A 13,125-nucleotide genomic window follows, 5' to 3' on the forward strand; every position below is an offset into this window, starting at 1 on the left:
AGGCGGCTGACCTTCCACTCGCAAAGAATCAATCCTTCGCGCCAGAATTCGTTGTATCCCTTAAACAGCACACTGTGGGCTTTTTGGCTAAGGTTTTCTAGTGTCTTCTATGTGATCCCGTCGGGCCCAGGCGATGATGACTTCTTACAAGTCGCCAGAGCTGCTTCTAGCTCCTCCAAAGAACGTGAGATCCATGCGGCCCTTCTAGGATGCCGAAACATCTCAAGATGTTCATACAGGCAGTGAAGGCAAGCCAGCAATTTTTGCGCAGAAGTCCTCAGCAACTTCGTTCTCACATCATCCTTGTTGCAGGGAAAGAGACGTAAAAGGATGGCGCTGTTGTGGAGACGATTGTAGGCCACGCATAGTTTTCGATATATGGGACACAGGCTTACGAGGATCCAAAGACTCGAAAAAGCGTTCCCATGTTCAGATTTCGAGGTTTCGACGCGGTGCTGCATTTTATTTTGGATCCGCCTCGCCTCCCTCAGATCGTTAATACATTTGCTGCGCCTGTATCTTCCTTCTGCTCGTCGACCAAACGTTCGAAGCCTTTTCAATTCCCATTCGTATTCTGTATACTTTGGAGAAAGCCTAAAAGTGAACATATATACTCTTACAGTGCATTTCGAATCTGATTTTCAAGGAAGCACGCGGGGGGCCATTCTTGACATTCGTCTTCTATAAGCGGCCTGAAATTCGTCCAGTTTATTCTGCAGGGGGCAGTAGATAGAGACGTGGCCATTCCCTTGATCTTCAAATTGGTAGGAACGTTATCACTTCCATGGAGTTCTATGTCTGAAAACCACTTTGCACTGCTTGGAAAACACCGAGAGAGCAAATTAAAGTCTAGGCAGCTGCTGTAGGTCCGTCCCCGTAAATATGTTGGGCTGCCGTCATTGAGACAACAAAGCTCTTGGTCCGAGGCATATGCTTCTAGTTTTCTTCCCTTGGAGTTCATCTTCAAGCTCCCCCAGAGCTGGCCGTGTGCGTTAAAATCTCCACTAAGAATCAAAGGGCCAGGTCTTGTGGATAACAAAGCACCCAGTCATTGCGTGTCTAAACAACTGGTTGCAGAACTATATGCAGCGACAAGAGTGAATGTAAGTTATTTTGTTTTCACAGTGAAACACACGTATTGGTCGTCGTCTTGAGGCAAAAGTGAAGGTAGCACGTGAGTCCACACCAAACATAAACGACGACCTTGCTGAAGACAGCACAAGTTGTGAATGCAAAAGCTCCATATACTGAAAGCCGGATTGTAGTTTGAAGGTTTGGTTCACAGACAGCGACGATGAAAAATTTCTTCGAGAAAATGATGGTCGAAAATACGAAACCTGATATTTTTACGGAATGACAGCGGTGAGTGAGCCATGAGCTATTCAAGACATGCAAGTACTAGATTTATTGCGTCCAGTACCTGCAGTGCATTGCGCGCATTCAGGGTGTTCAAGTTCGTCAGTAATGTACGCATGACATTCATGAGGGACCTCAGCATGGAGAGCACTTCCAGGTCCTGACCTTCCGCGCGGACTGCTACAAGGCCGGCTGTAAGACCATTCGTAGTAGGTCGACGAGTCGTGCCTTGTAGCTCTGCTAGTTGGCATGGCTTCGGTAGAGGTGCTCACGCTTCACTTGAAACAGCGATGGTGGGTGTCCTTCTCTCAGCTGCGCCGGTAATGCTTGCCGTCAGCGGTTGAGAACCAGTGTTTGCCGGATTGGGCACTTCCTTAGACCAATCGGTGTGCTTTCTTGACTTGTGATGCCGGGAACGTCGGCTTATCACATTAGTTGCGGGTTCTTTGTGTGTCGAATAGTCTCTAACCATCTGCCTCAAGATCCTCTCTTCGTTTTTCTGGAAGGGGCAATCTTTTGAAGTCGCATAGTGTGCATCCTTGCAGTTGGAGCACTTGAAGTCCGCAGCAGGAGAAGTGTCATATATATATGTATGACTTGGAACACCGTGAGCATATGCCTGGGTTCCTGCAGGCAGCACTCACGTTTAATTCTGCATTAGTCTGCTGTTCAACTGCGCGGATGTGTGATGCCCATGACAACTTGCAGTCCATAATAGTGCCAACAAATTTTTGCTCTTTCGCGAACATCAAATATTGCCCTTCAAGCGTAAGTTTGAAATGATTCAGCTCTCGTCTAGTGAAAGTAAGTACGGCCGTCTTTGCATATCATAGACGCATGCCTATTCCTTCAAAAACGGTGTCGATAACACCAAGGCCCTATTGCAGCGTTGTTGGAATCTCTTGTATGTTAGATTCACAGGCCCATATGCAGCTGTCATATGCGTGCAGAGAATACTGCAGCCCAGACAGTAGCTTTAACCAGCGCAGCTGTTCTAAGTCTAGCCTGGTCTTCGTCGTCATCCCATTATCCTTATGTCACCGTCACGTTGTCGTCGTTATACCAGCGTCATCTAAGAACTCCCATTTCATCGTACTCATGTTGTCCACTTTATATTGGTTTTTTCGTTCCATCGACATCATTACATCGTTATTCCGTCGTCGTCAATTCGTCGGCCTCATAAAGTCTTCGTCAAGTCACCGTGCTTTTGGGCGACCTTGGCAAATTAGTACCCTAGGAAAGTGGCACGAAACCAGCGTATGGCGCATACGGTGTTTCACGTAGCTTGAGCGAAACCTTAAATATATGCAAATGCCACATAGCTGAACCAAACCAGGTTAATGTTTGCCGTCGCTTGGAGAAGTGTAGATTATATTTTTTTACATTCCGCTTAATTAGATTAGTCTTATTAACTATTCAACTTATAAATTTTAATAATTTCATGAAAAGTGTCAAGGAGAAAATTCTCGAGCAGCATGAAAAACTCCCGATGTAGCTTTCTGTTGCTCAATACGTGCTATGCAAAAGTGTCTTGGAAGCGTTAAAGAAGACTGCGAATATATGTGCACGCAAAATTTCTACCCGACCGGCCGCTCGGTCAGTCGCGCGGCAATTTTGCGTGTTTGTGCGAGTTCGCAGGATTTAAAAGAAATATGGGGTTTTACTTGCCGTGACCACGATCTGACAATGAGGCACGCCGTAGTGGGGAACTCCAGAAATTTGGACCACCTGGGCTTCTTTAACGTACACTTCAATGTAAGTACACGTCTGTTTTCGCATTTCGCCCCCATTGAAATGCGGCCGCCGTGGCCCTGATTTGATCCTGTGACCGCGTGCTCAGCAGCCCAACACCATAGTATTCGCGGGCTTGTTTTGTGCTCGTAATTAGTGAAAAGATAAGTGAAACTGTTTTTAGTATTATGACAGTAATTATTTTGGTTTTCTTATGAGGTCTTTTCACATCTGATCTTACCAGTTTGCAGTAAGTACTAAACGATACATTTACATTCTCGGTAATACTGGGTGTCCCAGCTAGCATGCACGAAGCTTCAAAACAAGCGAATCATTGTACGCTAATACGACCAACGTTTTTTGAAGTGTGTTTGAAAAACCGTAAGCAACTTTTAGTCCGTGGTAGGCGTCCAAATAGTTGCTTCAAGTTAGTTAACTCGTTTTTATTTGTGAATTTAATCACAAGGATGCAAATTGTACAGTTACAGATACGTGTAAAAAATCACCGGCCATTACGATACTCCCTAAAGCCAAATTTCAGCCAAGCGCTATACATGTTTTCATCTCGCGATATATTGGCTGGCGCAAACAATCTGTCTCGTGTGGCACGTTGCCAACAGAGCGAAGTGTGACGTGGCTGCCTCGCTAATCGGGAGATCCCGACAGACAGCGCATGGGTGACACGTGGGCGCGATTCACAGCAACCGCCACAGACAGACCTGCGCTCATGCAGCGCGTTGTTTCGATATATGGCATCATGCGACGCGCTTGCCGCATGCCATCGGTGAGCAGACGATGGCGTGCTCCTCCGGCACCATATTGTAGTGGTCGTCGGATTTCTTGCTCCGCACTACGCTTTTCTTCTCATGTTTGGCTCCGCGTCCGCTTTCATCCTTCGCGGTGCTCGTTCGGCTCGGTTACGCAGAGGAACAACGCCGATGCTCGCCACAGGAACGGGTACCTAAGAGTCACGCTCTAAAAAAAGTAAAAATTACGTGTTTCTCTGTATTTTTTTTTCAATGATCACATCTTGTGCTGATTTTACAGACAAACCCTTAGCGCTTTACACGTTAGCGCTCAGTGCACGGTTTTCACGGTATCCAGAAAGAACGCGACATAATCAATTAAAGTTGTATATGCTCGGAACGGGGCCAGTACAAGGAGGGATCTGAATAAAGGGAAAATCAGGCATCCACCCGTTCATAGCAATTGCTACAAAGGAAACCCATACTGGTTCCTTGAAAGAAAAGCCTCAAAGTTGAAGAAAAATTCGTCCTAGTCCGGGACTCGAACACGGGACCACCACATTTCCGGGGCAGCCGCTCTACCATCTGAGCTAGCTAACCAGGCGGCTAGCAGATGGCAGGGTGAAGTCGAATTTGTCGACAACACGAAGTTTCCGCAGTGTAGTGAAAGAACTCAAACGGCGACCAAGTTCACATATTGCGGAGATAAGGTGCACCTTATGGGTTACAAAAGCAGGAAATGTTTCAAGAGTGATTATTTAAAAAAAAAACTGCGTGCTTTAGAGATTGCTATGATAGGACATTATATATAGAGGTTTATAGTGATGATCCAATGCTTTATTAGGCAGAAAACGCGCGTACTACCTTTACAACTTATTACTGGTCAATTCAGTGCCATATCGGCCGGTTTCCTGTGCCCTGTATCATGCTAGTTGTCGACCGCCACTCACAAGCGATATTATGGGATCTCAAGAAAATAGTTTCTCATTAAATCTTGCATTTCTAGAAAAAGTTTTTTATAGACGCCTTGGGCACTTCTGTCTGTTGTTTTTAACGATACCATGCCGTGGTTTACGTTGCATCAATGCACCTTTAGTGGTACTTCATAAAACTTGACCACCTTGGATTGTTGAATCTCTGCCGAAATCATATCGCTTGAGCCCAAATCTCGAGCGTGACCTAGTCGTTTCTGAATCACTCCTTTAAGCAGCAAACTTCAATAATGTCACGTTGTAGCGACGGTAAAGAACACAGTAGCGAAACTGTGAATGATAAAAGTCATTGTTTATTGGGCAAACTTGCGCCCATAAAAGGAAGTGACACTCAAAGCACAGAAATATCTGCGAACACAGTGTACAATCGTCAAAAATCTTATCTGAGGGTCAAGTGCGTCGGCATTTATGCATGACTAGCGAAGATTCCAGCGTAACCGCAGTGCCCGCGAGCCTTCCAGAATATATTGCACAATTTGCGTCGCGCATACAATGAGATTGCAGCAGCTTCGGTGCACCCCCTGCGGTTGCTTAGCGGCTATCGTGGGGTGCTGTAAGCACGAGGTCGCAGGACCAAATCCTGGCCACAGCGGCCGTATTTCGATGGGGGCGAAATGCAAAAACGCCCTTCTTCCGTGCATTGGGGACATCCTAAAGATCCGCTGGTGGTCGAAATTATTCCAGAGCCCTCCTTACGCATTGTCTTATAATCCAATCGTTCTTTTGTCACGTAGAACCCCAGAATTCAGTTCAATTCAAGGTTCGCTGACAACAGGCACAACAAATAGAATCAACGATAACCTTCGAGTAATTCCTTAATCATGCAGGCACGTCTTGCGTTGAGCGATATCTTTAGGTTGTTAGCGGGCGAAATGTGGTACCTGAGAAAAGGATAAATAAGCGCACGTTTCAATATTCTATTCGTGATATTGCGTAACTATCCGCAGCGACCTTTGCAACATGTAGAATAAGAAAATTGCGATTTTACGCAGTGATCACCAATTCACAAGCTAGGAGATGTTATTGGACAGAAACTGTTAATGTGATTAGCATTCTTGGGCAACTTCAAGCACTTTCAGGGGACTATTATGCTATCTAACCGTTTTCCATCCAATTCTATTCATTGGGTAGTTCTTGGTGTAATGTGTGTGTAGCATGGGGCTGCTCTGCTGTGGGAACGAGGTTCGAAACAAACTGACGGACCAACCTGGGTCTCTTGCATCGTGTCACTGGGTATGTGCCGTTCTTCAATGACAAAAAATAAAAGAAATTTTCTCCTGTGCTGTGCGGAATCAAACCCGCGCATATGCTCAGATAAGCTTGTCGGAATATTGTTACGTTGCAGAAGTCACATATAAAGATGTACTTACTATATTTACAAGAGAGACAACGATGCATGCACAAGATGGCTGTCGAGATCAATTCCAGATCTACATGTCAAATCGTCTTCTGACTGGCGCCACTCTTGGTTGCGCCGTAACATAACCCCCGCCCGGAAAGGCGCCGTCTCGGCACTTACTATTAGAAAGGTGAACTCACGGCAGAGTAAGGCTTCAGCCGGGACACATGCACAACGTCCGTGGGGACACGCTAGTGCAGCGGGGCAATCTCCTAGTTGACAACGCCAAGCGGACGCGATATCATAGAGGGCCCTGTGTGGCGCGGCAGAAGCTTTTCAGACACGCCGACGTGGCGACATGGCGTACATAGGAGGACAATGGAACCAGGAGGAAATCGAACGCCCCAATGTAGACTGTCGTACTGAATCTTCTGCGCGGCCTGAGACTCAGTGAGCAGGGAGCCGGAAATCTGGCGTGCCGTGAGACACCGGGTGAAGACATCTTGCGCGTATTCAGTGGGAGTTTTCGTCGAGGAGCGAAGCAGCGTGTCGAAGGGCAAAGAAGGGTGGCGGCCGAACAGAAGATCAAAGGGTGAAAAGCCAGCAGTCTCGTGGCGGGACGAATTATAGGCGAAGGTCATGAAGGATAAACGTGCTGTCCCAATCAGTGTAGTCGTCGGAAACGTACATAGACAGCATTTATAACAACATGAGATTGAGCCGCTCCGTCAGTCCGTCGGTCCGCCTTCTGCAAAGTAACAATATATATTCACACCTGCGCCAAGCGCAGACTTCGCGGCGCCACCGTCAGATGGTGCAGGGCTTTATGTGGGAAGCACGAAAAGGAACCCCCGTCAGCATACACGCCTCATCACTAACGCGACTCTGCAGCGACAATACGGTGCAGGTCATGACATTTTTACCATGCGGAGAATAAATACGTAAAGTGTCTTCATCGCTTATCTTGAGGTGACTACCTAGCAAAGTTCAACAAATATATATCAAGCAATAGAAGCGTATATCCACTTATTGAAGTACATTTTTATGTCCTTGCAGCGTCTTTTATCCTACTATATTTGGTGGTGTTAGTGCACTGACCAAGGAGCAATTTTTGCGCGTAAACGGATATTCTAATATGTACTGGGGGTGGGGAGCCGAAGATGACGACATGTCTGAAAGGTGAGTACTCTATTAGCTGTGTTGCATGAACTGAGGTTTAAGACTTGAAGACTTGAAGCCACGGACCTCTGCAAATACTCAAGTTTCAATTTATAGGCAGCTTGTGAGGTTCTGCTCGCCATGAAGCATGTTGTCCACACAGTCGACTGATTTGAAAACAGTATCTTCAAACTGCAAATTGAATGGTTCTTTTTCTTCTCCAATGAAAGGCTGATGCGAGTATTTGGGTAGTACTTTGTGTATTGCCTTCGCACCTTCAAGATTATAACAATTAAATAAAAAGGAAATAGGCAGCGAGGCAACGAAACAGCCTGAAGTTTATTAACACCTCGATGGTAAACATTGAACATGTGGGAAGCTATCACACATCTGTTTGATTGGGCTAGTTACAGGAATATTTTAAATTCTTACTTGGGGTTTTCCTATATCTCCACTGCAAAATTGGTATGATATCACACCAAAGCAAGCTGCTGAAAAGCATAGCTGAGGGGCTGAAGCCCACTAATCACACGGCTATATTTGGAATACACTGGTTTTGCCAAATATCCAATATACCAGAACTTTGCCAAAAGGAATATGGAATAGCGCAGCTTCATTTTTGCTGTACCCTAGCACTAAAATACTTTGGGGGATAAGGAAATATTAATATATGTCGATACTGCTCATATCATTGGAGCAGCACGTATTTCGCACAAGCACTCAGCATACAGCACAAAAGTAGCTCTAGTTGCGTGTGCTGTGCTCCGTGTATGCCCAAACACTTTGAATTGCTAGCATGCGTATTAACGTTGCTTCCAGAATCGAAAAAACAAATCTCGGCGCTATGTGGGCTGCGTATATCCAAACTATAGATTGAACCAGATGGCGGTTTTATTTTATCACAATTCTTTGACACGTAACTACCGTTGTGTTTCATCCAGAGCACTCCCCAAAGACCTACCACCCGTACTTGAGCTGAAGATGCCCGAAAAGGCAGGGGCCTGAGAAGTTTACTTGACTGCCTAAATAGCAGGGGGCATTTCACCATATTCAGTGTGGAAGAAGGAAAGATGGGTGCTTCCCTTTCGTACACACTGGTAATGCCCCTTCCCAGCAACCTCGCGTTCCGAGTGTATTAGGAGCCCACCCGTAGGGTATATTCCTGTATTTGAGTCAGTTTACTTGAAAACCCACAAACGCTAAATTGTTTATTCGCTAGTTTTACGTGCACATTGCACAGATGCAGATCAAAGAAGTGTAGGAACGACACACCAGAACAATGCATTTACTTCCAGAGCGTAACTGCCAATGTGTCATGCTTCGGCGCCCACCAACAATAGAGCATTGTTATCCTCATCTTCCTTTTATGCTTACTAATTCTGCAAGAAAACAAAAACTAGCGTACAATGCTCATCCAAGACTAGTCGGAGGTCCCGCTGTCAAAGCCAAGTCTTTAGGAGCAGCTACTGCTAGTGAACAGGTCTAGGGCATCACCACATGGCCGCGGCTATTTAGAATAAGGCGGCCGGCCACCTTCGGGCCTAAACAGCTTGATTTACTTATTATTAAAATAAACTTTGTTCACTCACTGCCTTAAGCTGTCGAAAGAAGCGCTACAGGGCCCCCCTACCTAAACCTGATGTAGAAAAAAAGTGATTACGAAGAAAGGCTGGGAAACGCGGTGGTTACCTCAGCAAGAACCCGTGTGCCAAAGGGTCGAGCCATAGGCGATTTTACTCTACGTTGAGTCTAGACGAGGCGTTGCCGCCACAACTTTACCGGTAGCCAGGTTCGGTCGAGGTCGCAATGTGGACCGCATAACAATAGCCGTCTTCGTTGTCTTCAGTGTTCGCCGCTGTCTCGTTGCTATCCTCGTGAGACCTTTTTGCTCTCGCACCAGAGCTTCATGCTTCCGAGACGTCCATACAAGCGTGCTTGTCCACGTTAATTAAACTAAATTATGACGTTTTACGTGCCAAAACCACTTTCTGATTATGAGGCACGCCGTAGTGGTGGACTCCGGAAATTTCTACCACCTGGGGTTCTTTAACGTGCACCTAAGTCTAAGTACACGGGTATTTTCGCAGTTCGCCCCTATCGAAATGCGGCCGCCGTAGCTGCGATTCGATCCTGCGACCTCGTGCTTAGCAGCCCGACACTATAGCCACTAAGCAACCATGGCGGGTTCGCCCGCGTCAGCGTCATCAGTAGTGACCACGGTGTTCTTGTTATCCTTAGCTTTCACACCCGCAGCTTGGCCCTGCAGGGACCACTCTTCTTTGAAAGGCTTACTATTGTCTGCCTCACCTACCGTGTTCAATCCATGAGGCTCCTTAACGCGTGAAGTTTGACCACCCACTCCTCCCGCTGTTCATTCGGCATCAGCTTCGTCCATGACGTGCTCTGACGTATGATCACCCCTCAGAGATCATGTGTCGTTTGCATAACTTTTCGCACTTTGGGAATCCGTATGGCCGTACCGTCGGCAAAGCGTACAAAGCGGCACCTATCACTCCCTGCGGATATTCCCACTGAATTGCCAGCGGATTCAAAGTGGGGCCCTGTCTGGTACAACAATCAGCGCAGGTTCACCGGCCACCTTGATTTGGTGCGGAATGTCGTCAATTTTGACAACCGGTCCAAACTGAAAGGTCACCGTATGAGTCGTGGAGCCTTCACTGACAACGCCTTGTGCACGCCGCTTTTTTCTTGACCCTTCGACGACCTTGCCGTACGGCAATAGCCTGGAACGCACATCCTCGTCAGTAACGCTGTGGAACAGCCAGTGAATTCTAAAGCAAATGCCTCGATCATTAGGGTCGACTATCAGGTAATTGCCTTGTTTCACCTTCACGTCCTTCGCAGCAATTAGCTTGGCCGTAGCGGCAGCGTCCTTGCGGGTGATATTCCAGACATGCTTCATCTGGTACGTGCCCAACGTGACAACGGCGGCGAGTACACCTAGATGAATCAACGTATCTCTGAAGTATTCTCATTTGTAGAGTCTAGCAAAAACGCCAGCATGCATAAAGACCGTGTTCAGCGCAATTATTCCTGTTGGATGGTTCGGCAGAAGAACTTGATCGTCTTCAGAATCAGCGAAAAGCCTCTTCCCGCGACTCGCTGCGTCCGCTGACACCACTCCGACGCAGCTCAACACCTTGCGTCCAAGCGTGTCCGTGTCCAGAGGCGGAGTGACGCCACGGATGCATCTGTCAAGCGGTGTGAAACGCTATTATGAATTTCTCGCGGGCAAGTCAGCGCGTTGAGACGCTTGGCACCTTTCGATTTCGCCGCCTTTACAAGCTGAAGCGCTGCAATTAGCAATTGTGTGTGGCCGCGGAGAATGTATTTGCAGTGGCGCGTAAGCCGATTAGTGTATATCATAGCGACCTCAAAGCCATTGGTACCCTCGTTACTAAGTGACAATGAGTGATGCAGTAAAGTCTTTACCTCAAGCTTTTCTTACCACGACATTTGCAGCTCTGCTGGTCATCCACCTTCTTAGGGCGGAATGGCCTAGAATTTTTTGCGTCGTGCTGCAACGTCATGCGGTACCAGCATGTCCTGTGGGACCAGCACATCGAAGAGCTGTTCGAATGACGCCAGAATTGGTTACGCGGAGAATGACGTTTTGGCTGCGGAAAATGTTGGTAACGGATGGCATCTGAGGAGAGAGAGAGAAATAGAAAGACATGAAAGGCAGGGAGGTTAACCAGACAAACCAGACATCTGGAGCGTGGCTACGAAAATATCGAGATGTTCTATGCGCTCCTCCAGCCTCAGAACAGCAGAATCGTCTAGGGTCTTGGATACAGCGATTACAGTTGGAGAGACGACCTCACATATGTTGTCAGCCAACGCAGCAAGACGATCAAGGTCCAACTGGTCCACAGCAGCCAGAACGAGGTAGGCGGACTGGGGCATGCGCTGCAAGGACAACTCCTTGGGAAGTGTAGCGTGCGTGCTGGTATCGCCCACACCCAAAAAGTGCCGCATGCTACTGACGAGTTGTGAAGGCCCCCAGTTGCTCAGCTGTTCACCCGTGAAAAGCTATTGGAGGCGTACACGCTTGTTTGGCATTGCGCATTCTAGAATCATCTTCAGTTGTTGGCAGGGTGTGTCGCCCGGCGGCTCGGCATTAACATCGGCCCCCCCTTGAGCCACATGTGACGCCAGATATCAAAAGAGGCAGCGGGGCCATGTAGTCTCCTAGGTAATGCGGTATGAAACTGCGGTTCGAGGTGAGCGAACCACACTTACGCGGTGTTTGTGTTCCATCTCCGCGCTACATGCGGAATTGGACCATAGCCACATCCGCCTGGATAGCGTGGGACGCCGTGGGTAATTTGCCTTCTGGTTAAAAGTCGGGCTAGCTCGTGTCTGCTTCCGGAGTCACCACTGCAGGAATGGCCCACAACGACAAGACCTTTAACTCCGAAACCTAAATACCAGCCTTGCCATGCTCGTTCGCACGCTACCGACCGCGCGTCTTTATTCCCGTCTTCCTCTTATGTTAGCTTATTTTGGAAGCCTTCTTAAGCTGTCGGAAGAGGTAGCTACAGAAGCCTTCAATGAAGGGCTTAATTTTAGCATGGAGGCATGAGGAATTATGATATTTATTGAAGAGACGAGCGATGACGTGGTATCAATTCGACAGGAAATTGTATGCATAATCAAGCAATACTGGGCGTGTACATAAACGAAGGAAGCACTTACTCAAGCACTCACCAAGATAATTGAAAATAAAGGGGAAGCGGAATGCAGCAGTAGTGAAGCCTAAAGCGCTTTGGGGGTACATTAAATATGAATTGTAGTGGAATCTCGATAGGGAGCAATGGTGCCAACCGTAACCTTCGCAAATGTTATTTCGTGCATAAAATCAGGTATCTTGTCGTACTTATAACTTAACCAAAGATCGGTGTGCCGGTTGGCTTTGACTGCCTACGCTAAGACCACAAATGAGGCAGTGCAGCGTGACATGGGTTGGCCCTTTTTTGAAGTCTAAGGAGTGCAAAGTTGCTTATGCTGAAAGACTCACGAACATAGATTAAAGCAAATGGACGGCTAAAGTGCACAAATATCAGTGCCTGGAAAGCGTGGGCATAGAATGGAGGATGAAGTCAAAAAGGTCGGCGAACATGTAAAGGGTATAACATGTAAATAGATAACCAGGACTCATTAGAGACTTAGAGAAACTGAGGCAGTAAATTGGATCCAAAGAATGGAAACAAGAAATACCATGGAAATCTACAAATGATAATAAAGAAATGAGATGGAAAAAAATTTAGGGCAACATAATGGCTGGTGCCTTGCTATTAGAAGCTAGAGCTGATTGCCTAAGGAAATAAGACTTACTTGTGCAAATATTTACAAGCTCGATAATGTGCCTGCTACAGCGAAAATTCGGAGATCATTCAGCATATTCTAATAGAATGCGAAGGTATTCAAGCGTGACCCTTAAGTAACGCACACTTTTCAGAAGCACTTGGATTTAAAGTGGATGTCAGCAGTCGAGATAAGCAAGAGGTGTTTAATTTAATGGTGGAAAAAAGCCGGGCAGAGATTGGGAGGACCGAATTTGTTATGGGTATAAGTAGTGGCACCAAGAAGGTATTGAAGCTTTAGGGAATATAAGAAAGTTTAAGAGAAGAATAAAAATTAAGAAATATACAAATTGCTAGAATCAAAGACATATATAGCATTCGAGATTCTCAAACAAGTGATGTGACTGTTTGTCATCACCCTGTTTCAAAGGAGATGCCAATAAATCATCGTCATCAGGAGAGAACTGTTGAAAAAA

At 46.7% G+C, this 13,125-nt stretch overlaps 1 protein-coding gene across 4 annotated transcripts in view; it reads left to right on the top strand.

The window, feature by feature from the left end:
* LOC126545538 (beta-1,4-N-acetylgalactosaminyltransferase bre-4-like) overlaps positions 1–13,125 on the top strand; it is a 75,714-nt gene that overhangs the window by 48,073 nt on the left and 14,516 nt on the right. For 3 of the 4 annotated variants that reach the window (XM_055062128.2, XM_050193456.3, XM_055062124.2), the window contains exon 7: positions 7,221–7,343. The exons of the other annotated variant lie outside the window; for it this stretch is intronic. In XM_055062128.2, the coding sequence (XP_054918103.1) occupies positions 7,221–7,343 (123 nt within the window). The remainder of the gene's footprint in view (positions 1–7,220; positions 7,344–13,125) is intronic. 4 annotated transcript variants of the gene reach the window in all.

This window comes from Dermacentor andersoni, chromosome 3 (assembly GCF_023375885.2).
Source record: "Dermacentor andersoni chromosome 3, qqDerAnde1_hic_scaffold, whole genome shotgun sequence".
Taxonomy (NCBI): Eukaryota; Metazoa; Arthropoda; class Arachnida; order Ixodida; family Ixodidae; genus Dermacentor; species Dermacentor andersoni.